We start from the raw sequence: 22,720 nt of genomic DNA on the forward strand, positions 1-22,720 counted from the left end.
GGGACCCCTGGGCTGTCCCTGCCGAGCTCAGACCCACTTGGCACTGCCTTTCACTACCGGGCTGCGAGCACCCGTGGCTTTGCGCAGGATCCTCGCCCGTCAGAGCCGGTTCTGGCAGAACGCAGCAGCGTTTTGCTCTGCAAATCCTCTGCTCCTGGCCTTACAGCACTTTGGGGAAAACTGCAGGGATATCGGGAACGCAGAGGCTTGTAGTTACGGAGTGTTCGAACAGTTAAAGAACAACGACGTGTTGAGCAAAATGCAGTTTACAGATGTTCGACGGTGCAGATAGAATGCAGCATCAATACACTCGTGAATATGTGTATTCCATCCCCGTTCAGAGCTGGACTCTTCCCCGCTTTCAGTGGCACTGGCATTCCTCGGGACTGTTCTGTGCTCGGTACCGGGGGTTCTCTCCCTCTCTGCCCCGCATTCGGTGCTGATGCGGAGGGGCAGAGAGGGCCGGCAGCCCCGGCATCACCGCACGGCGAAGGGCGGGGGAAAAACGAATGCAGCGAACACGGCCGGGCTGGGGCTCAGCAGTGGCGGGGGGCTGGCCGGGACAGAGGAGCGGAGTGCGGCGGTCCCTCGCGTTCCGTCGCCTGCTACAGATTTTCTCGTTGCTTTTCCTTCCTTCCCTGCCAGAGACCTCCCCTCGCTCGGTGTTTCAGCTTCGGCTGCACATTCAGGCTGGTGAATGGCACCGGTCGGGCCCGGCACCATCACCCCGGCGCCACTGGATTTGGCCCTGCCGTGGGCCCTCCACAGCCTGCCCCCGACAAACCGAATCGACAGGAGCCCGTGCCCTGGTACCGCTGAGGAAAGAACCAGTTAGGGAAATATGCTTTCCATCCTTCGCCCTGCGTGGCTGCCTGGCCCTGAAGTGCCCTGTGCCGCGGCCGGGACCGGCGAGCTCGGGAACGGCCTTACACTCCTGCAGCCTCCCGGTGACCGGGGCCGGGCTGCGGCCGAGGAGGCGGCGGAGGCCCCTCCCGGGAGCGCGGCCACGGGAGCGCCGGCTCCTGCCCATGGCCGGGGGAAACCCGCCTTGCCGTGGCTGCTTTCTAAAAACGTCCATTTTGCAGCTTCCCCGTTGGTGGAGGCCGGGGCAGCCGGGCCCGAGAACTACGAGAGGTCGTTGTTAAAAATCGCCCTGCACAACGGTGTTGCGGGCGAGCAGCGGAGCCCCGGCCGCAGCCGCCGCCAGCCCGGTGCCGTGCGCGCAGAAACGGCAGCGAAACGAAAACGGCCGGGCTCTGCCGGCGGGGAGAAATTACCGGGGACCGGCGGGGCCTGCACCGGCACCTGCTCCGGAGAGCGACGGCCCCGCACTCCTCCCGCCCGGCCAGCCCCGCTCGCACGCGGCGCTGCCGACCGTGTCCCAAAGCCGGGATCGCTCCCGATCGCTTCCCTCGCAGCGGCGGAGGCAGCACCGCGCACAGCCGCGCAGGCCCCGCTCCGAGTCCCCCCGTCTCCCCGCCCCGCTCCCCGCTCCTCAGCCGCCCCCATCTCGGCTTGTCTCCTCCGTGACAGCCGAGGCTCCGCGGCGGCCGCCGGCCCGCAGTGCCCGCTCGGCGGGCTCACCTCGGCTCGGCTCTCCCCGGCGCGGCGGCAGGCACGGAGCGGAGAGACGTTTGTAAAGAAAACGTTTATTTACACGTCTCGGCAAGTACAAAGTATTATACATGGTCTGTGTCAACCCCAAATCTTCTTTATTATGAAACATAAGGCGCTTTCTCGAGAGCCGGTGGCGCAGGGAGCCAGTGCTGTTTCGGGGCGCTAAGCTCATCGGCTGGGAAGGTGAGGACAGAACGGCGTGTGGTGCCTGAAAGGAGCCCTTATTACAACGGTGAATAAATTACAGCTGACATTAACTTCACCTGGGAAAGATGGGAGCTACCGCTTTTCAGTTTAATAGGGTTTCCGAAGCTAATGAGTCATCTCCGGCTCCACCGAGTCCCCTCCGCTAAGTGATAGGGAGGTATTTTTGTCTTTACGCTATCCTCAGAACAGGAAAAAAAAAATAGCCTTTTGTTCCAAAGCCAACACAAAGTACCTATGTTCAGTTTTCGATATAAATAATCGAGGTTTTATATAATTCCATATTAATAGTGCCCAAAATCTCGATGCATAAATAAATTAAGGTATTAACACTTCTTACAAAAAGTGACATATTTCCCTTCCTAGTGGAACATCGACACAAATATACAAGCGGCTCCGCTCCGCGCCGGCCTCGGGGAAGCGGTTCCGGGCCCAACTCCGGTTGGAGCCGGTGCCGGTGTCAGCCCTGCTGGCGCCGCTCTCCGCCTCGCCACCCGCCCCGTCGGGGGAGCCGGGGCAGGGGGAGCCGCCGGCCGCGCTCCGCTGGCCAGTCCGCTGCATGCCTCGGCTACCGGGCTCAGACGAGGGAGGTGACCGGGGGGATCTTGGCGCTCTCCTCCTCCCAGGGCTGCAGGTTCTGCAGCGCGAACAGCGATGAGTTGTGCAGGCACAGCGGGTCGGGCTGGATCGACTCGTTCAGCGACTTCTGGAAGGCGTCGTGCTGCAGCTGCAGCATCAGCCGGCTCGCCTGCTGCCGCTCGGCCTCCCGCTCCTCTGCCGTCTGCCGCCTGCCGGGGGACACGCTCAGCCCGCGCCCGGACACGGGGCACGCTCTGCCCGGGGCTCCGCGGGGAGCGGCCGGCCCGGGGCCGGGCCCGCGGTCGCGGGCACCAGGCAGGGCGGCCGGCGCGTCCTGCCGGGGCCAGGCACCGCCGGGCGGGCGGCCACCGCTTGACCGCCGGCGGCGGGGCTGGGAGAGGCGGGCAGAGCCCGGAAACCCGCCGTTTCCCAGTAATCCCGTCTCCAACTATTCCCCCCCTTTTCTCCCAACATTCTCCCGATTTTTTTTTTTCACATTATTTCCCCGTTTCTTCAAACAATTCCCCGTTATTTCGAATAATCCCTCGTTTTTACGAATAATCCCCCCGTTTTCCAAATGGCCGACTATTAAAAAATAAATATATAAAGATGGTAACAATAATAACTGTGATAATATCAATAATAAGAATTCACCCCCAACGGTTTGGCTGGCAGGAGCTGGCGAGGGGGGCGATCCCGGCCGGAGCGGGACTCGCGGGGCGGCGGGCAGGGAACGCCACCAGGGGTGGCGGCAGGACGGGGCGGCTCCGGGGGCACGGGACTCACCGCCACTTGGTGCGCCGGTTCTGGAACCAGGTCTTCACCTGGGCGTCCGTCATCTTGAGGGACTTGGCGAGGGCAGCGCGCTCGGCCGAGGCCAGGTACTTCTGCCGATGGAAGCGCTTCTCCAGCTCGCAGATCTGCACTCGGGAGAAGGATGTCCGCGGCTTCTTGCGCTTCGGCGGAGTCCGGTTCTGGTAGGGATGCCCGATCCGCCGTGTCACCGTGAAGGGCGTCAGCGCCGCCGCCGCTGCCCGGGGGGAAGCACAGGGGTCAGCCCCGCGCCCGCACGGTGCCGGCCGCCCCCTCGGGGCCGCCGCTCTGCCCGCCGGCCCCCCGCGCCCCGCCGGCCCCCGGAGGGACCGCGGCTCCCCGGGGTCCCACTTCCACCTCTCGTCGAAGAGCTGCGGAGACGAACGGGGCACGGCAGCCCCCCGGGGCGCCCCGCACTATCCACGCCGCGAGGAGAGCGATTTTTCGGCTCGCTGCGAGAGCGGGGGAGGGAAGCATCCAGGGAGCGCCTTTGCTTTTATTCTTATTCGCATTACTGCTATTATTTCGTTTTATATTTTTTATTGCCCCTTCCGTTCGTTGTCGGGAGCCGGCTCGCCCGCTCCGCCCCGGCGCCTTACCTGTGAACCTGTCCTTGACGAAGCGCCTGCTGCTCTCCATCCAAGGGAAGTTGAGGCTGCCCAGACTGGGCACGGCGGGCATAGCCGGGATGGCGCTGGAGATGGGCGGCGGCACGGCCCCGGGGATGGGCCTGTGCGCCGGCACCCGGATCACGCCGGCCGGGGCCAGGCTGAGGTTCACACTGTACGATCCCGAGTCCTCGAAGGGCGCGGCGATGGCCGGGAAGGGGGCCGGCAGGGCCGGGTAGGGCGCGCCGCCGCGGCCGCCGGGGCCGCCCAGGAAGGTCGCGCCGTCGGGGCCCCGGGGGGGCGGCGGGGGAGCGCTGTCCTGCTCGGGGCTGTTGAGGATCTGGTCGATGCCGAAGCTGATGGGCTCGTGCTGGTGCTGGCCCTGCGCCGGCCCCGGCGGGTCCATCCTCGGCGGGTCCATCCTCGGCGGGTCCATCCTCCGCCACCGCCGCCCTCGCGCCGCTGTGGAGGCGCCGCCGCTCGCGCTGCGCTCGCGGCCCGGCCGGCCCCGCCGCCGACACCAAACTTTGCGGAGCGCGCGCGCGCCGCCCCGTCACCGCCCGGGGGCCGCCGCGCGCCCCGCGCCGCGTGCGCCCCCGCCGCCGCCATTGGCCGCCGCCGCCCGCCCTCCGCCCGCCCATTGGCTGCCACCGCCCCGCGCCGGCCTCGCGCCCGGGCGCGGGGGCCGCCGCCGCCGCGGTGACATCACAGGGGCGCGCGAACAATGGCCCCGCGCGGGGCGGGGGCGGGGCCAGGGCCTCACGTCGGGGGCACCGCTCCCCTCACGGGCCCGGCCCGGCCCCGGCCCGGCCCCTGCCCGGCCCCGTCCCGCACCGCCCGGCGCCTCCGGCCCCGCCCCGCCACGGTCCCCGACGGCCCGAGGCCACCCTGCTAGGCGGGACTCGGTCCCCGCAGCCCGCGGCTGCCCAAGCCCCCGCCCCGACGGCAGCGCGGAGCGGCGGGCTGAGGACGTGCCCGCGGCCGGGCTCGGGGGGCGGCCGGGGCCCTACAGGACGAGATTCCGTTTGGGCTTGATTTGCAGAGCCCGGCGAGGCTGCCGAGCGCGTTGGCAGCCGGTCCCTGACGGCCGAGCGGGACTCAAGGCGTTAACAATTAAATAACGCTCAGTGCATTTACTTAGTTCCCTCTTATAAAGGGAAATGAAAACAGGGAATAGAATTTCCCTGTTAATAGAATGTAATGGCATTTGATCAGCACCTGGCAGGGCGAGCCCGGGATGCCGGAGCGGTGACAGGAAGGACTTGATTAGTTTTAAACCTTAGTATTCAATTACCGCAACGCTCCGAATCGTTTCAGCGGCAGCGAGCGGGACGGAGCCGCCGGGCACAGGCTGCGCTCGGAGCCCGCCCGGCGGCACCTGCGGGCCCCGCTCCGCGCGGCTCTGCTCCCGCGGCGGCCCCACGGCAAAAGCGGGGCCCGGTGTGCCCTTTTTGAGACCCCCATCCTCCGCACGGGTCGCGGGGTCGGAGTAGGCTCCAGCCCCGACGGGGTCCGACGGCCGCGGCGAAGCCGCCTCCCGGAGCTCCCCGGCGCGGGCGCGTCCCGGCCGGGGCCGTCGAGAGGGTTTCCCCGGCTCACGGCACCGAGGGACACCGGCCCCGCCTTGCCCGGCGGTCATTACCGCGGCCAGTAAACGCCCAGCCCCGGGGGGACCGCCCGATGCCGGCCCCGGGCCCCGGGCGGCCCTAATCGGATTGTCCCCGCTCGGTGCGGCAGGCAGCGGAGCCGCCACCAGCCGCCGCTCCCCGGAGCGGAGCTAATCCGATTGAGGCGATCCCGCAAGATGCTGCGGGGCCGCACGGACCCGCCGAGCGGCCGCGGGCGCACCGCCCTCGGGGCCCCGCTCTGGACGGCGCGGCGGGGCGGGAGGGAGGCGACGGGGCGGGGACAGAAGGGAAAAGGAGGGGGGAAAAAAAAAAAAAAGAAAAAAAGAAAAAAAGAAAGGGGAAAAAAAAAAGGCAACCGGTGGAGGATAAATAAATAAATAAATAAAGTGCCACCCAGTCCTGGATCAGGGCAGGCTTTGTTAGAGAAAATTGCAGCTCGATCTGCATAATGGGAGCTCGGGCTGCCCAAGGCGATCTTTTTATTGCGTGTGTGTCTGCTGTTATCAATTTTGTGAACGATTTCACAGGGAGCCTGGCAGACTTGAGCTGGAATAATATGCAAAGATGAGCTTTGAATAATGAATGATGTGCTTTTAAACCAATTCCAAAGTGTCTGTGATAGTACAATATGAAAAGGGGTGGTAAGTAATAGTATATTTAAAAGGCACTAGTATGTTTTTATTACTATATTTAAAAAGATATCTATATTATTTTTGCGAAATGGATAATATATCACAGAGTCTTTGATAATCAGCTAAACAATACATTTTTCTTTGGGAAAACTCTCCTGGTTTTACACAGTTAAATATAGAGTATCAGCGTACAGCTCTGTAACACTCAGCTACCTTATTAAATATTAACGCTATTTTAATATTAGCTTTTAAATTTAATATGTTGACGTTCTGCAGTTTTACTTTAATTATGTTTTATAATTAATAACCCCGGACGTATGGTATCCTTAAACGCAGCTCTCCCGCAGCCACGCCGTCTCCCTCGCCCCTCTATGGGTGGGGGGCATGCAGAGCCCCGCACAGCCCCGCACAGCCCAGCACAGAACCCTGCACAGAACCCCGCACAGAGCCCAGCACAGCCCCGCACAGCCCCGCAGAGCCCCGCACAGCCCAGCACAGAGCCCCGCACAGAGCCCCGCACAGCCCAGCACAGAGCCCCGCACAGAACCCCGCACAGAGCCCCGCACAGCCCCGCACAGAACCCCGCACATAGCCCAGCACAGCCCCGCACAGAGCCCAGCACAGCCCAGCACAGCCCAGCACAGAACCCTGCACAGAACCCAGCACAGCCCCGCACAGAGCCCAGCACAGCCCAGCACAGAGCCCAGCACAGCCCCGCACAGAGCCCAGCACAGCCCCGCACAGAACTCAGCACAGCCCCGCACAGCCCAGCACAGAACCCTGCACAGAGCCCAGCACAGAGCCCAGCACAGAGCCCCGCACAGAGCCCAGCACAGCCCCGCACAGCCCAGCACAGAGCCCAGCACAGCCCCGCACAGAGCCCAGCACAGCCCCGCACAGAGCCCCGCACAGAGCCCCGCACAGAGCCCAGCACAGCCCCGCACAGAGCCCAGCACAGCCCAGCACAGAGCCCAGCACAGCCCCGCACAGAGCCCAGCACAGCCCCGCACAGAACTCAGCACAGCCCCGCACAGCCCAGCACAGAACCCTGCACAGAGCCCAGCACAGAGCCCAGCACAGAGCCCCGCACAGAGCCCAGCACAGCCCCGCACAGCCCAGCACAGAACCCTGCACAGAGCCCAGCACAGCCCCGCACAGAGCCCAGCACAGCCCCGCACAGCCCAGCACAGAACCCTGCACAGAGCTCAGCACAGCCCCGCACAGAGCCCCGCACAGAGCCCAGCACAGCCCCGCACAGAGCCCAGCACAGCCCCGCACAGAGCCCAGCACAGCCCCGCACAGCCCCGCACAGAGCCCCGCACAGAGCCCAGCACAGAGCCCAGCACAGCCCAGCACAGCCCCGCACATAGCCCAGCACAGCCCCGCACAGAGCCCAGCACAGCCCAGCACAGCCCAGCACAGAACCCTGCACAGAGCCCAGCACAGAGCCCAGCACAGAGCCCCGCACAGAGCCCAGCACAGCCCCGCACAGCCCAGCACAGAACCCTGCACAGAACCCAGCACAGCCCCGCACAGAACCCAGCACAGCCCCGCACAGAGCCCCGCACAGAGCCCAGCACAGCCCCGCACAGAGCCCCGCACAGAGCCCAGCACAGCCCAGCACAGCCCCGCACAGAGCCCCGCACAGAGCCCAGCACAGCCCCGCACAGCCCCGCACAGAGCCCCGCACAGAGCCCAGCACAGCCCAGCACAGCCCCGCACAGCCCCGCACAGAGCCCCGCACAGAGCCCAGCACAGCCCCGCACAGAGCCCCGCACAGAGCCCAGCACAGCCCCGCACAGAGCCCAGCACAGCCCCGCACAGAGCCCCGCACAGAGCCCCGCACAGAGCCCAGCACAGCCCCGCACAGAGCCCAGCACAGCCCCGCACAGAGCCCCGCACAGAGCCCCGCACAGAGTCCAGCACAGAGCCCCGCACAGCCCCGCACAGCCCCGCACAGAGTCCAGCACAGAGCCCCGCACAGAGCCCCGCACAGAGTCCAGCACAGAGCCCCGCACAGCCCCGCACAGCCCCGCACAGAGCCCCGCACAGAGCCCAGCACAGCCCAGCACAGCCCAGCACAGAGCCCCGCACAGAGCCCCGCACAGCCCCGCACAGCCCCGCACAGAGCCCCGCACAGAGCCCAGCACAGCCCAGCACAGCCCAGCACAGAGCCCCGCACAGCCCCGCACAGCCCCGCAGAGCCCCGCACGGCCCCGCACGGTCCCGCACAGCCTGGCGGCTCCTTCTAACCGAAGGTCCTCTTGCGCTTTGCCCGGTGCCGGGCTCAGTGGCTCCGTGCCGGGCTCCCCTCCCGAGCGGATCTGCAGCCCCGACAACGAGCCCGGGCCCCGCCGGGCCGGCCCGGTGCTGCGACCCCCGGCGGTGCCTGGGGCCGGCCGGGGACCTGCGAGGTGGTGCCAAACCCGGGTACCCTGCACCGCATCGGGGAGACGGATCCGGCTCGGGGCTGGCTCCACCGGGAGCAGGGAGGCAGTGGGACCCCCGGGCAGGCACGGGCCACCAGCAGCCAGGCAGTTTCCCATCGCAGACAGAGAAGAGACACCACGCCCTACTGGGCTCTGGCCAGGCCCCAGGCATGGCATAGCAAAGCATGGCACGGCATGGCCTGGCCCTGGAACAGCATGGCACGGCCTCTGCATGGAGCGGTACAGAATAGCACAGCACAGCCCACGACCTTTGCCTACCACGGCACAGTGAGGTAGGGCATGCCAGGAGCCCAGTCTGGAAGTACCAGCCACGGGCACACAGCTGCAGGGGGCAGCCCACAGGCAGCTCCAGGGGGACAGTGCCAGACAGCACCCATGGGACAGTGCCAGACATCACCAGGGGGACAGTGCTAGACAGAACCGGGGGGATGGTGCTGGACAGAACCAGCTGGTGCTCACCAGAGCCATGCAGGCAGGAGGGCATTGAGATGGGAGAATTCTGGAGGTATGTGGGAAGGCTGCTGTGGCATTGTCATTCCCTGTGAAATTCTACTTATTGCACAAGTATTAGCTGAGATATGGAGCCAAGTGCGTGGTGCTGGCAGAGGAACACAGTGCAGCCCTGCCACGCTGGGACACAGCTCCCTGGGCCTGGGGACTGACTGTGATTGGAGAGCACTGCTCCCAGGCACCTGCAAAGGTATGGGGGGACAGAGCTAAGCAGAGAGAAAAGTGGAAGAGGAGTGACCACCTCCCTGGCACCACTGGGCAGAAGAGTCCCCTGTCCAGTCTGTAACTAGGGGTGACTGGGGACAGAGACGTGGCAGCTGTCTCACTCACTCCTGAAACCCAGAGGTGGTCCCAGGCATGGCTACCATGGAAGTGACATGAAGGGGCTGTGCTGTAGCCTGCCATGGCCACTGGGTTTGGCAATGGTGTGCACAGGCATTCCTCGGCACTAGGAATGTCCTCAGGATCAAAACAAGGAAGGCCCTGGAGGGAGAGTGCCCTTGCAGCACCATATCCTCTCAGGACCCTTACCCTTGCAGCACCTCCCATGTGCATGATAGTGGCCAATGCCACCATTCAGCTTTTAAAATGTTCTTACTGGAGCATGAAGAGCACTGCTAGTAACCCCCTGCACCAGGAAGCAGCAGCAGATGGTGAGATGTTCCTACTGTAGCTCCAGAGTCCCTGCTGCAGCTTCTGTCTTTGGCAGCGGGTCTCAGGCTGGCCATGGCCCATCCTGTTCTCCACAGCCTTTTCTGGATGGGTATTGCTGTGTAAACCCAACATGGTTTGGAGTGCTCACACAACTTACAGAATTCAGCATGACAGAGAACACACAATGCTTTTCAACTGTAGCCCTGGCTGCAGCATTCCTGTGGAGCTGGTGGGTGATATTCAGGCTGAAGAGGGACATGTGTGATCTGTGTCCTGGTTTGGGCAGTGCAAGTAGGCAGGACAGCCAGAAGCAGATTACCTGCTGCCTGAGCTCTGCCTGTAGCCAGCTGTGCCCAGCTGTGGAGGGCACTGGCAGGCAAGGGCTGAGCTTTGTGCACCAAAGGAAGATGTGGTCCTGACACACTTAGCTTTCTGCAGGGCTAAGTGACACCCTGTGGGTCCTCCTGGCCAGTGATGAGCCCCCCTGGGTGGGGACCACCATAGCCAACAGGCCCAGGACAGAGCAGAGGCCTGGCTGCACCATGGCAGTGATGGAGCAGGACCCTGGGTGCCAGCCCGTGGCTGTGCTCTCATGGGGCAGCACTGGGCTCAGGCACTCAGCTCCTGGTGCTCAGCAGAGCTGACAAAAAACCCTTTTGTTTTTGTCAGCCCACAAGGGTTAAATCAGCTGCTTTCTTCCTGAGAGAAGAGCTCTGGTGTTGCAGAGCCAAAGGTCATTCCCCTCTGCCCCTTCCTTTGGGTGTGGAGGGCTGTGCTCCTCCTGCCTCCCTTCACCCCATGAAGGTGGAGGGGAGGGCAGGGTGGTGGAGCTCTGCCCTCAGCAGCCTTTCCCCCATCAGAACAAGGGATACTTCCTATACCCTGACATGGAGGAGATCAGGACATTTGCCCCATGAACCCTGCCCAAGGGTCCAGACACACAGGCTCCAGTAGAACTCTGTCCTCCATGTCCCAGTGGGTGGAAGCAGTTAAACCCCACTCAGAGAGCCAATGCTAATTGTTCTGAAGGTTCTGAAGCCTCTAACAAATGAACATGACTCGGTGGTTTCAATTCCTGTTCCAAAACACATCTTTGTGGGGTTTGGTAACCTTAACTGTGATATTTAAAAAGCCAAAACTTTATTTCAGTTCAGAATCTATGCATTTTTCCACAAATGACTGAGAGTAGATGAGAGGGAGAGGCTATGAGGGAGGTACTGGGGAAGGAGCTTCCCCTGAAAGGGCAGAGAGCACAGAGAATGACGGGCAGATGGGGCTCCATTTCTTTCTGCCACCTTTAATAAAATCAGGCTGTAGTGAAGCTGACAGGGAACATCCTAGTTTTGTGAACAAGCCCTGAAAGAGGCAGAGACATCTGGTCTCGGGGAGCAGCAGCGCCAGCTCAGGTGAAGGGGAAGGCAGGAGGTACCGCAGGCTGGGGGTAAGCCTGGGGAAGCAGTCGCTTCCTTCCCTCTTCCATTCTTATTTTAAATACCTACATGCAGCTGCTGCCAGGTTTTTATACTAAATATGACTTTTGCTGGGCAAATTACATTAGGATGGATGCCACAGGTATCCATTAAGGTTTATTTATTGTGATACTGTTTGTATCTCGTGCTTATAAATAACTTATGTTATAGCTTTTGTTTGTAGAAATGTAACTTACATATTTTATTATGCTTTCTGTAAACCTCAAAAAGAATTTTGTCAAAGCAGTGCCTTTAACAGCAGTCTACACCCCAGTACATAAAACCTAGAGCAGCATTATTTTTTAATATGGTGAGGAAGCGCGTTATCCCGCCACAGTTTGAGAGGTTTGCTGTCATCACAAACTCGTTGTGCAATAAAACATTAACGAAGTCAAGGAATTGCTCTGTAAGGTGTGCATATGCTGGGGCTGAGCTCTTCACAGCCTCCTTTGCATTCAAACTGTGCTCAGCCCCGTGCTGCCTGTGCCTGTCCCAGCAAGCAGAGCCCAGCCCTGGGGGTTTGTCCGGGCTCACACAGGGACGGACGCTCACCTGAACCCCAGCACGCCGTGCTTTGCTCTCCCAGGACTTGAAACACACCTGGGGGAGAACCAACCCTATTTTACAGTCCCCAACTCTTTGCATCACCAGACATGGTGTTGGTTCCTTGTGAGGAACCATCATGTTGGTTCCTTGTGAGGAAATTGTTTGGGTTCTGAGTGGCATCTCCCTTTGACATTTCCCATTCCATTGTTTTCACCTTTTTTAAAGGGGAAAAAAATTCCAAAGCCCTTAAGGTAATTATGTCTTTCAAAAAATGAATAAAGCATTACATGTGCTCCTAGATTTCTAGGTAGCCTCCAGGGATTACTGTAAATTCCATGGATTACTGTAACTTCCACAGATTACTGTAACTTTCATGGATTTCCATAAATTCCATGGATTTCTGTAATTTCCACAGATTTCTCTGGATTTTTGTAGCCTCCATGGATTACTGTAACTTCCGCAGATTACTGTAACCTCCATGGATTTCTGTAGCTTCTATGGATTGCTGCAATTTCCATGGATTTTAATCTCCATGGATTTCTGTAACCTCCAAGGATCACTTTACCCCCATGGGCTACTCCTCAAGCACTCAGCATTCCTGCAGCTGATTTCCTTTAGCTGAAATCCTTTCTTGAGCTGAGCTCAAATGTGAACTGCAAACTGACAAAACACCTTCCTTCCAGCTGTACTGCCTGCCCTTTGAAAATGTGCAGAAAAGTACCAATTGCAAAGAAGACTGGAAAAGCCCGGTAAGAAATACAGGTATGATCTTTCTCTCCCTGTTGGCCACAATTAACTGTTGCATTCTGTTTGTTAATTCTGTTTGATTTGATGGTATGTTCCTGTTATCCCCCTGTTACTGTCAGATAGTGGTTTTGCCCAGTTGTCAATTTAGTAAACCCCTCCCGTTGTTCCTGAATCTTCCCTGCTTATCACCCTCAGCCTGCCCCTAGCCCTTGTCCGTCATTGTTAATCCTGCCCTTTATTCCAGCATTTTCCATGCCCTTCATCCCCTACTCGAGGCCCCATTGGTGTTGTGACCACCGCCCCACCCATGTTTTCCTCTCATTGGTCCCAGGTGTTGTAAACCCCTCCTTCGTCTCCTCCCAGGTCGTGTCCTGATTGGTCTTTCAGTTTGTACCCTCCCCTCTTTAAATTTGGAAGCACAGAGCTGTTCGGGGCTCAGTTGCTCTCCTCTCTTACCATCCCAGTCCTTTCCCCTGTCATTGCTCCCTTTACCCTTCAATAAAACCTGTTCCTGGGAAGACAAAGAGACTCTGAGCCTCCTCCATCCCTTTACTGAGACCCGCGACGCCTGGGATCTACAGAGCCCGAGTGCAGGGAGCTCTGGAGGTTTGGCACGTGGACTGTCGTTCCTGTGTCGTTCCCCACTCTTGGCGCTGCCATTAGCCAAGTTGTCCAGGGCTAGCCCGAGGCTTGGAAAGGTGTAGAGCACAGCGTCAATTAACAATTCTCATTCTTATCTAAGCAGTGGTGAAATGTTATTGAATTCACAAATGTCAGCAAACATGACAAACATGTGAAATATTTTTCCTTGGGTAAATAATGGAAAACCACAACTCAATCCCAAAGCAAGTTTGTAATTGCACATAATAGCTTTTCCACATAATAAACGGAGGTATTGCTTAAGCAGTTCTGATATTTGTTAGGTCTTCCTTCAATTAATTTGGCATCTCCCCAGGCAGTAGAGCCCCTCACACCCAGCACAGGACACCCACTGCTCCCCAGTGCAATTCCCTTTTTTCTGCAGTTTTGGATAAACTTTGTTCTTTGTAAAAGGCTTTAATACTTTCATTTTCTTCTGTGGTTCTTTTTTTTGCCGGTTTCTAAAGACTTGGAAAATGGGTATTTGTGAAATAACATCATCAGCATTTCACTAAGTCTTGGCCCATCATCTCTTAGTTCACTCTGTGCTACATTCTATTTTTCTGCTATACTTATAGCCTAAAATGCTAATTTTCAGTCTTCTTTGTGGTCCTCATTGCTATTAACCACCCATGTTGCAAAGAAATATGGAACATTTTGTAGCAAAATAATAATTTTATTAGTTAAAAAAGATGTAATATAAAGTTTGTACTGGCTTTCATCTCATTTTCAAACAAATATGTTCTCAAGAGTGAGCCTGCAGGTTTGAATGATGACATATTATTACTATTGTGTACAGAACTGAGAATCATTAACTGACACCAATTCAGAAGGAATGCATATCCTTTTGTTCTTTGGTTATACACTGTTTCTACCCTGTTTCATAAAGCGAAAACAGGATTATAAATTTTGATAAGGAAAGCTGAAAACATTCTTCAAACTAAGGCTGATTTTCCATTGTTTTCACAATTATAAATTCTCACATTTAGGCTAGAGATATAAAAATATAGAAAATATCTTTTAAAATAGCTTTCACAAGGTTAAACTTTTTCTCAAACAATATAACAAGGTCCCAGCACTTTCTGAGATGGTTTATCCATCAGTGCTCTGTTCCCAAAGTCCTTGCCAAATCATATCCACGCCCTTGGGATTGGAGGTCCCCTTGCAGAGCCGAGCTTTGGTCACATCTCTCCAGCATGTTCTGAGTGACCTGGAAAAGCAAATACCAAACATGTGATTAAAGGAGACCTGACAGTGGGACATGCATTGCAAGAGATGGTAAAAATAATAAATACAGTGTGCATTAAATTGAGGGAAAACCAGAGGAAGACTCACCAACAGGACCACCAGGTGCCCTCAAAAGCCAGTTCTATAGCATGGAAGTCTGGCCCTAGCAGGGTGTGAAACATTTGAGAGTCAGCAGTGAAATGACTGCCACCAGAAGCTTTCCCAGCTCACGTGACTCAGAAATGTCCTTCTTCCCCAGCGTCCAGTAAAGGGCTCCTTGCGATGTGCCATAGAGGCCAGCCCCAGCTTCCCCCTCAGGACAGGTGTCAGAGTCCAGCCCAGAGTGGTGGGAGGCACAGCCAGACCCATCTGGCACAGCACAAACACACAAACCCCCCGGCAGCTCACCACCTGCAGGGGTAGAACGTGAAATCTGGGTGAGACATCACAGCCGGGACTGAGGGACAGCCACAGAGCCTGCACACAGCCCAGACACCGAGTCCTCACCTGGAGCCAACAGCTCAGTGCCTTTTGTCACAGCTCATCTGTGCACTTGGACTAGTGGAAGGTGTCCCTGCCATGGCAACGGGGCTGGAACTGGATGATCTTTAAGGTCTCTTCCAACCCAAACCATTCTGTGATTCTATTTTTAAAAAAACCCAAATGCCAAAACAATCCCAAACCCACACAGAAACAATTTAAAGTACCAGATGTGTCTGCACTCCACATTTAGAGTTTTTCAAATGTTCTTTGCCTGTTGCCTCTCTGCTCTTTGCTGTGGTTGTGTTGGGCTTTGCTGGCTCACAACAGCCAAGTTAATAAAGTCTGCCCCAAACAGCTCCTGAGGGCTCCTTCCTGCACGGGACCATGGGGACAGGTGCCTGCAAACTGATGGGATCTCAGCAAAGGTCTCTTTCCTGGATCAGGGGCAGTAATACTGCCTACCTCCTCTGCACAGGGATGGCTGGCAGCAGTGTGGTGAGCTGGGGCTTGTGTGGAGCTACAGGATGCAATTAGCAATTTATTCTTTATTCATATTTTTTAATGTTTGTGCTTATTTCCTTACTAATGGAAATTGATTTCTGCTCAATTTTAAACGTTTGCAGCTAAAAGGAGGCTCCTGCTTGGCAGAAAAACTGACAGTCCCCAGGGCTGGGGTGGAGTGGGACCAGCAGTGAGTGTTGGTCCCTAACCAGTTCCAACGCAGCCCAGAGAGGGGGCAGCAGCATCCTCCTCTACTTTTCAAGCCTTTTCAGAGTGGGCCCAGTTTGGGCTCTCTGCTGTGGGCTCTTGAGAAGCTCAGTCATCTGCACCACTTCCTGTATTGCTATTCCCATCATGGTCTGGCACAGCTATAGGCCACTTAAAGCACTTCACAAGAATGTTTTAGCTTAGAAATAAGGAACAGGACGGGACGGTAGTGCTGCCCATCACCCTGCTACTACAGCCAAGCAAGTCAAATAACCCTGTTCAGCCTTTATTACATTGGCTCTGTCAGTCACAGCCTCATGGCCTTGGGCATCAGCACATCCCTGAGATAAGCACTTAGACAGACAATTATTCAGAGGAGAATGAACCATTCTGATGAAGCTGTGCCCACATACCTGGCAAGGTTCCTGAGCAGTCTGATATTGCACTCCAGAGGAATATTGCCTGTATTCCACACATTTCAGGTGTATATCAAGAGAATGTGTTAAAGGTAGGCTGAGAATCAACTTTAAGTATGCAAAATTTAGTAGGCTTTTGAAGTTAATGTAACCTGTAAGCTGTCACACAGAGTGTCAGAAAGCACAAAAGTCTGGGATTTGTTTGCCAGAATTTTAAAAAACCTTTAAAAGTTTTAAACCTGTTTAAATCATAAAAAAACCCCAAATTAAGCACACGTCATTACCATCAAAATTACAATTGCCCTGTACCTAGGCAAAAACATGGGATAGTGAAAGAAAATGTAATAAAACCAAAACACTGAGGCTAAGCCCTGACAACTCCACAGTCTTGGAGGAACTTTTTGCTTTAATGTCTCCTTGACAAATTCCATGCCCTCAGCAGAGTTCCTCTCACACCAGTAACATCCTGTGTCACCATCTTTGCTGCCCCTGCAGCAGCACTGGGAGTAGAGGAAGCAGCTGATCACAGCTGGCTCCTGAAACACTCAAACCACTCTGAACATCCCCTGGGAGCAGATGTGGAGGATCCAGGACCTGCCTGCACTGAATCCCAAACCCCAAGCACAGTGACCAACACAGAGTCCAGGCTAGAGGAGGCTGCAACCCTGAGACCTTGATCAGTGTCCACAAGTTATTTTTAGAAAAAAAACCATTCCAAGAACTTCATTCAACCCCACAATGGGAAGCATTATCAGGATCCCCAAGCAACAGCAAAGAATAACACCTCTGCATCCCCATCCTGCTCACAGCACCCCATGGCATCCCTGTACCAGCACCATGGAGCTGTTCTGAGCCCTGAGGGTTCTGAACATCCCGGTCCACACTGAGCTCCTGCTGTCTCAAGAGAGTAGTGCTGGTTTAGGGTGGACTGTGAGCATGAGTCCCATGCTGGGATAACCAACCTGATTTGTGCACGCACTTATCAATCCAAATTTTTCCAAGTCCTCGAGTAAACATGATGCCTTCCCATTGAAATCAGTTTTGGGCAAAGAAGATCTCATTAAAATGAAAGAAGAATGGAACAAGCAGTAAAAGCCAGTAACTGCATACTTGCTTTTCCCAGGAACTGTCGAGACAGAGACCCCACCTGAAATAAAGGAACCCATTCCCAATAAATAAATCAGCAGTGCACTGGAATGAGCAAGGAAAGATGACTTTAGCATTTATGTGTAAGTACGTGTCCTACTTTTCCTCAACGTGAAATAAATAACCTTGAGGCAAAAGGGGCAATACAAATATTGCAAATCCTATTTCCTGTTCTTCACCCTTCCAAAAGAAATATAAGACTTGTTCATAAGTGAAGGTGCTTATACATATCCATGTTTGCTAAGCAAAACACATAATCATTAGAACTAGTCTAATTTTAGTAAAAAGAATATTCTGACAGCCACAAATTTATTCCTTATGATTTACAGCTCCATGTTTCTATCTTCAAGTGAAATATTTAATTTCTTCTTATATTGAAGCATCAAAACCATATAATTAATATGTAGTCAGGCTAATCCTTAAGCGCTATAAATCAGAAGCATTATATAAACAAAAGTGTCGTCTTGAACAAGATTGGGAATGCACAAAACTACTTATATCCCACTTTTATAATGATGCAGTGACTCAGAGCAGATAGAAAATGATTAGTTTTCCTTCCAAAGTAGGAAATATTGCTTCCATCTGTAAAGTATAATATTGTGATGTCATAAAGTTTTCCTAAACACTGAATTTACCCTTATTCCCTCTCAATCATTTTAAAAGAACTGCTCTCTCTTATAGAGCTTGGATTTAAATCACAATAACACACCAAGAAGATGAATGACAGTGCTGTTGGATATGGCTAAAATTGGATCCTTCAGCACAGGTGAATGATGAGACAGCGCTTCTCTCCTTGATATATTTTCTTCTTCTATTAGTTTCCTTCCATGGCTGGGATTTCAGTTTGAATTTTAATGTATGCGGTTGCTGCTAATCTTAGTGTCTGATTTTTTTCCAGCGCCCTCTTATTGTATAGACAATTCATTCTCCAAAGCAGTAATACACTGAGGCTTGTGACTGCCCAGGAGATAAAGCAATTCAGAATAAAGTTAGAGCCAGCTCTGCAGAAAGGCACAGACAACAGGTCAATATTCTTGGGAGCAACGCCTCGGCACACAGAAAATGCACACGTTTGGATCAAGGCACAGGCATTCCCTCAGAGGGCTCCCACCCCAGACAACAGCGTCTCTATCAAGTCACCAGGGAAACACAATGGGCATATCCAAATTCACAGCTTCAGATTTTACTGAGGGGGCAAATTGCAGCGTATTTCCTGGTTTACAGAGTCTGCCACAGATGCACACAACCCAAATTGCAATCAAGCCAGTAGTTAAGTGTGAGCAGATAATACCCCCAAAGCCAGTCTTTCTTGAGAAACCATTCAGAAGAAGAAATTGGTTAACTGTTTTTCTAGGAAGCAATTTTTCTGATGTGATTTTCACAGTGTTGCTGTTTCTTCTTTCTGTCTAAAAGCCTTATAAGCTTGCATAATTTCTACTCCTGCTTAATTCTGGAAATGTGAAAACAAAGTCTATTAGAAAAAGGTTAGTTATATCTTTGCGTGATCTGAGGTTTGCTGTAAAAGTTGGGGTAAAACTTTGAGAGGATTTTTCATCAAAACGGAGCCACTCAACCTCTGTGAACCATCTGTAAGACACCTAGAGAGTGTGTGAGCTGCAATCCACTCTTCATTCCTGACATGAGCATAATGGAGCAAGGGCCCAGGGACAGAGACGGGCAGTTGGAAGGGCAGCAGGAAGCTCTGTTCTGTTTGAAGTAATTATTTTTACTATTTTGCATGTGAAGGATGAATCTGGTGGAATTTGCTAAACGCTCACTTTCTCATTAAGAAATGTAAGTCCAAGCAGCCGTCCTGACACAGACCATTGGTTTCTTCAGTCTCCCAAGATTATGGTGCTCATGAGAGCTGACATCACCTGAAAGAAGATGCAGACAGTTTGCATGAATATGGATGCTGTTCTTAAGCTGTGTGATGTGCTGAGAAGGAAAAATGCATGAAAACTTTACTAACTCTGCTGGAATCACTGATGTTTCCTACATGAACATGGTATTACAAAAGTCCTTCTTCCAAACAAATATTTCCATAGACAAAACTACCAGGTGAAGAAAGTTTTAAAAAAACTGATGCCAAAGCTCAGCTCTAAAGCCAAAGTTGAAGAAAACCTGAAATATGAACTGATATTTAGAGCAGAGATAATCTGAGGTATGGGTCTTGAAGTTCCCTCAGGGATTTTCCCCGTTGTCACTCTGTTTCCAGAGAGCAACAGGTGTGCCCAGCAATCTGTACGAGTCTGAGATGAAACCCAGGCTGATCTCCAAGATTCTGTTTTTCTCACATTCACCTTTCTCTGTGTATGGCACTGCCAGGACTGGAGGGGAACACCCCCTATTTCAATCAAGGCAATTGTGATTACAGCAAGAGGTCTTTAAACCTGTGCCATTTCCACCACTGTTATGAACACAGCCTCAGAGCTGAGACCTTTCAGTTGTTTCTGTGCCTTGCTTTGCAGAGCTCTAGAGCAGGGATACAGGCACTTCTCAGCTCCATAAAGCTCTGAGATCTAGCAGCTCACACACTTTGGTTCTGTTGGCACCTAAGCAGAAGCTGGACAATTTGCTTTGCCTGTTGGCCGGCACAGCCCCAGGGCCCCACAAAGCTCTGACTCTGAGCCCTCTGCTTGTTCAGCTCTACCCCTGTACCTCTGGCATGTCTAGCTGGGAAGGGTAAGACTTATTTTAGGGATAGGCGCCATTCTTGTACAAAGAAATTACAAAATAGCGATGGAATCCTTTTAAAGATAAAATGCTCTGAGATATCCTGGAGGTACTTTAGTCCCAAACGCCAAAGGCCACAACATATGCAAACCTAAAAACATTACTTAGAGATTAAACAGAAAATTTGTAAAATGTCACCAGTAAATAGTTTGACTCACATTTATAAAATATCTACACCCTAAAACCAAACACAGAGGAAGTAGAAAATCATTAAATCCTTTCTTCTAGGCCAATGAGTAGCTGTGAGCAGGGTCTCTGGAGAGCTGCCACACTGCAAACTAGCCTGTAATAACTGGCCAAGGCGAAGTCAAACAGCATGTTTCACTAAATGAAAAAGATGAATCCTAGCACTACAAATCACCTGGAACACAGAGATCCACAAATCATTTCAGCATCCAGGTTAGGAACACATGGTCTGGCGTGGGAAAGGCCAGTTCTTCACTTGACTTCCCAGTTATGTATCACACAAAGGGTGTCCCATTACTCACAACACAAAAACTGTTCCATGCTGCTTTGGAACCAGAGCAAACCATTCCAAACCTCTGCACAAGCACCAGTAGGGGATTGTTTTCCAAATAATTGTAGAATTATTATGTAAGAATAATTATATATATAAGAATAATTATGACTTCTTACAATTCATTCCTCACTAGGTTCTTCATAGCTTGTAACAAAGGCAGCTGTTAGGACAGAAGAATTTTTAAAGCTGTAAATCAAGGAAGCTGGAAGAGAAGCTGCCCTCCCATTGCAAAGGCTGCTTTGCTGTGCCAGGTTATCAGCAGAACATTTGCATCACTGCCAGTTCTGTAACTCTCTTCTCTTTCCCAAATGCTGGGATGGATCTTTTATTATGCTGCAACAAATCACATTCTAGCAAAAAGAACATTACATTAACACCAGAGAAAGCAGTATGAGTATTCCTTTACAAGGGATTTAGAAGGCTCAGGAAATGCACAGATTTTAACAAAATACTTGTCTGCTAGTAGCACTCATTGTTTCCATTCAGATCTGAAAAATTCACTTCTTTTTCCGTTGTTTAGAATATAAAATTTGGTATGTTTTTAAAGCTCCACCTTCAGATAGTCTGCTCTTAATTTAAGAGCTGTGATTACTAATTTAAATGTACTTTGGAATTCTTAGCTCTTTCATCACCAATTCTTCCTATATCAGTAAATGGATCATCATTTACTAATAACACTAGGAAGATTTAAATACTCCAGGATTATTAAATACTTTAAATTTTAATCTGCTGTTTTTAAATATTTATTTTACTAGAAAGTTTGACTTTCATATCCATATTTTCCATGTTCAAAGCTAAAATTTCCAGATGAAATACAAAAACTAAAGCCTTTAGTTAACTTGAAAGCAAGAATCAGCCCATTATTTCTGAATTAAAAATATTTAACTGTCAGAAACTGCACATCAGCTGAGCTTTGTAATATATAAGAATTTAAGAACCATGTGCCTTTCCCCCTGCATGATGAAAGCACTTTAGTCCAGGACAGAATGTTATCCACCTGTCCAGAGCAGCATGGAAGGCTGGTGACACTGCAGCTCCCTTCCCTTCTGGCTTTCCTATTTCCTTCCTTTTCCCTTCCCAGCTCCCTCCCGTCCTGCTGCCAGTTTCCACGACATGAAGAAGTGAGGAGTTGTGGGAAGAGGGAGGGAGAGGCAGAAGAGGCATCAGGCAGGAAACGCAGGCAGTGCATGAGCCCAGGCAATGGATCCAGAGCCCTTCCCAACGCCTTCCACGCTGCCCTCAAGCCAAGCCCCTACAGAGCAGATTCCTGCAGATCCTGTTCAGAGCATGTAGCATTTCCTCGTTATGCACACGTCCAGTATATACATTTAAATAAGCATTAGTAACTAAATGATTTCATGATTCAATAGTTGAAGCTAGAACCTGTGAGGAATCCAATCCTGTACCCTGTTTGCAACAGTTCAACTGGCACTGCGCTTTTTCCCTTGCTTTTATGAGAATTAAGTGAAAATGGCTGAGGAAAAACCCAAACAGGACAAGGCATCTGGGAGACACACTGCACACCATGAACTAGAGCATGCCAGAAGCTGACAGATTGAAATATTCGCCAAGTGTGTCTCTCACAGGGTATTCCCATTAGTTTTGTGTCCTGCTGGGAGACTACCATTCCCCCGGTGTCCAAAAGGGTGATGTGAAAAAGGAGCAGCTACAGGGAATGTGGAGCTCTGCATTTCCCAGCACATCCTCAGGACTGGCCAAAGGGCTGAGTGTGGGAATTCACTTGGAGCAGGTCCAAGTCATGAGCCAGCAGAAATAGTCCTAAAATAAGAGTGTGTGGACTTAGGTCAAAGCTGCTTTTGTATATAAAGAGAAGCACAAGTACACCCTCAGAAGAACACCCTCAGGACAGGTTCAGCTGCTGCACCAGAGCCATTGTGGTCTTCTGGTTCTTAACATTCATAGCACAATAACTCAGAGCAGGAGTGCAAAGAGGTCTTTCCAAAGCTTCCTCTCCCAGTTCCCTACCTTTAGACAGCAGTGAGCTGCCTTCCAGCCACTGACAGGGTTACAAGGCTGAGGTTTGTGCTGTGCCAGGGAGTCACCACAGCACAGCTGGACAAGGGCAGCAGCTACAGCCTGCACATGAGCTGCTCACAGCACAGCTCTGCCCTACCCCAGTAATTGTAGGATCTTTCCTCTGAGACTTCATTCCTACATGACAGAATATGTTGTTTTCGAATTGCAGCTGCATATGAATGTTTTCCAAAAAGGACTATCACACATCCAGCCTCATCTATCAGAACTGGGTCCATCTCTGCCAGGGGAGACCATGCTCCTGAGGCTGACACCAAGCAGAGCTGCAGAAGTGATGCCAGCTGGCCACTGTAGACACAGGAAAGCACTCAGTCTCACAGGGTGGAGCAATTT

General features: G+C 53.3%; 1 protein-coding gene and 1 long non-coding RNA gene across 2 annotated transcripts; both read right to left on the reverse strand.

Annotated features, from left to right (window-relative positions):
• Positions 1 to 1,874: 1,874 nt before the first annotated feature.
• On the reverse strand, positions 1,875 to 4,316 carry TLX3 (T cell leukemia homeobox 3). The gene is made up of 3 exons (XM_086851552.1): positions 3,813 to 4,316; positions 3,187 to 3,430; positions 1,875 to 2,609 (listed from the first exon to the last, which is right to left on the reverse strand). Exons 1-3 carry the CDS (start codon positions 4,255 to 4,257, stop codon positions 2,399 to 2,401), a joined length of 900 nt encoding a protein of 299 aa, XP_086707678.1. The 5' UTR covers positions 4,258 to 4,316; the 3' UTR covers positions 1,875 to 2,398.
• Positions 4,317 to 13,750: 9,434 nt separating this feature from the next.
• LOC111935682 (uncharacterized) lies at positions 13,751 to 14,510 on the reverse strand. Its single transcript, XR_002867787.2, has 2 exons — positions 14,432 to 14,510; positions 13,751 to 14,306 (listed from the first exon to the last, which is right to left on the reverse strand). It is a non-coding gene; the product is annotated as an uncharacterized LOC111935682 (long non-coding RNA).
• Positions 14,511 to 22,720: the final 8,210 nt, after the last annotated feature.

This window comes from Cyanistes caeruleus, chromosome 15 (assembly GCF_971803275.1).
Source record: "Cyanistes caeruleus chromosome 15, bCyaCae1.hap1.1, whole genome shotgun sequence".
NCBI classification, from domain to species: domain Eukaryota; kingdom Metazoa; phylum Chordata; class Aves; order Passeriformes; family Paridae; genus Cyanistes; species Cyanistes caeruleus.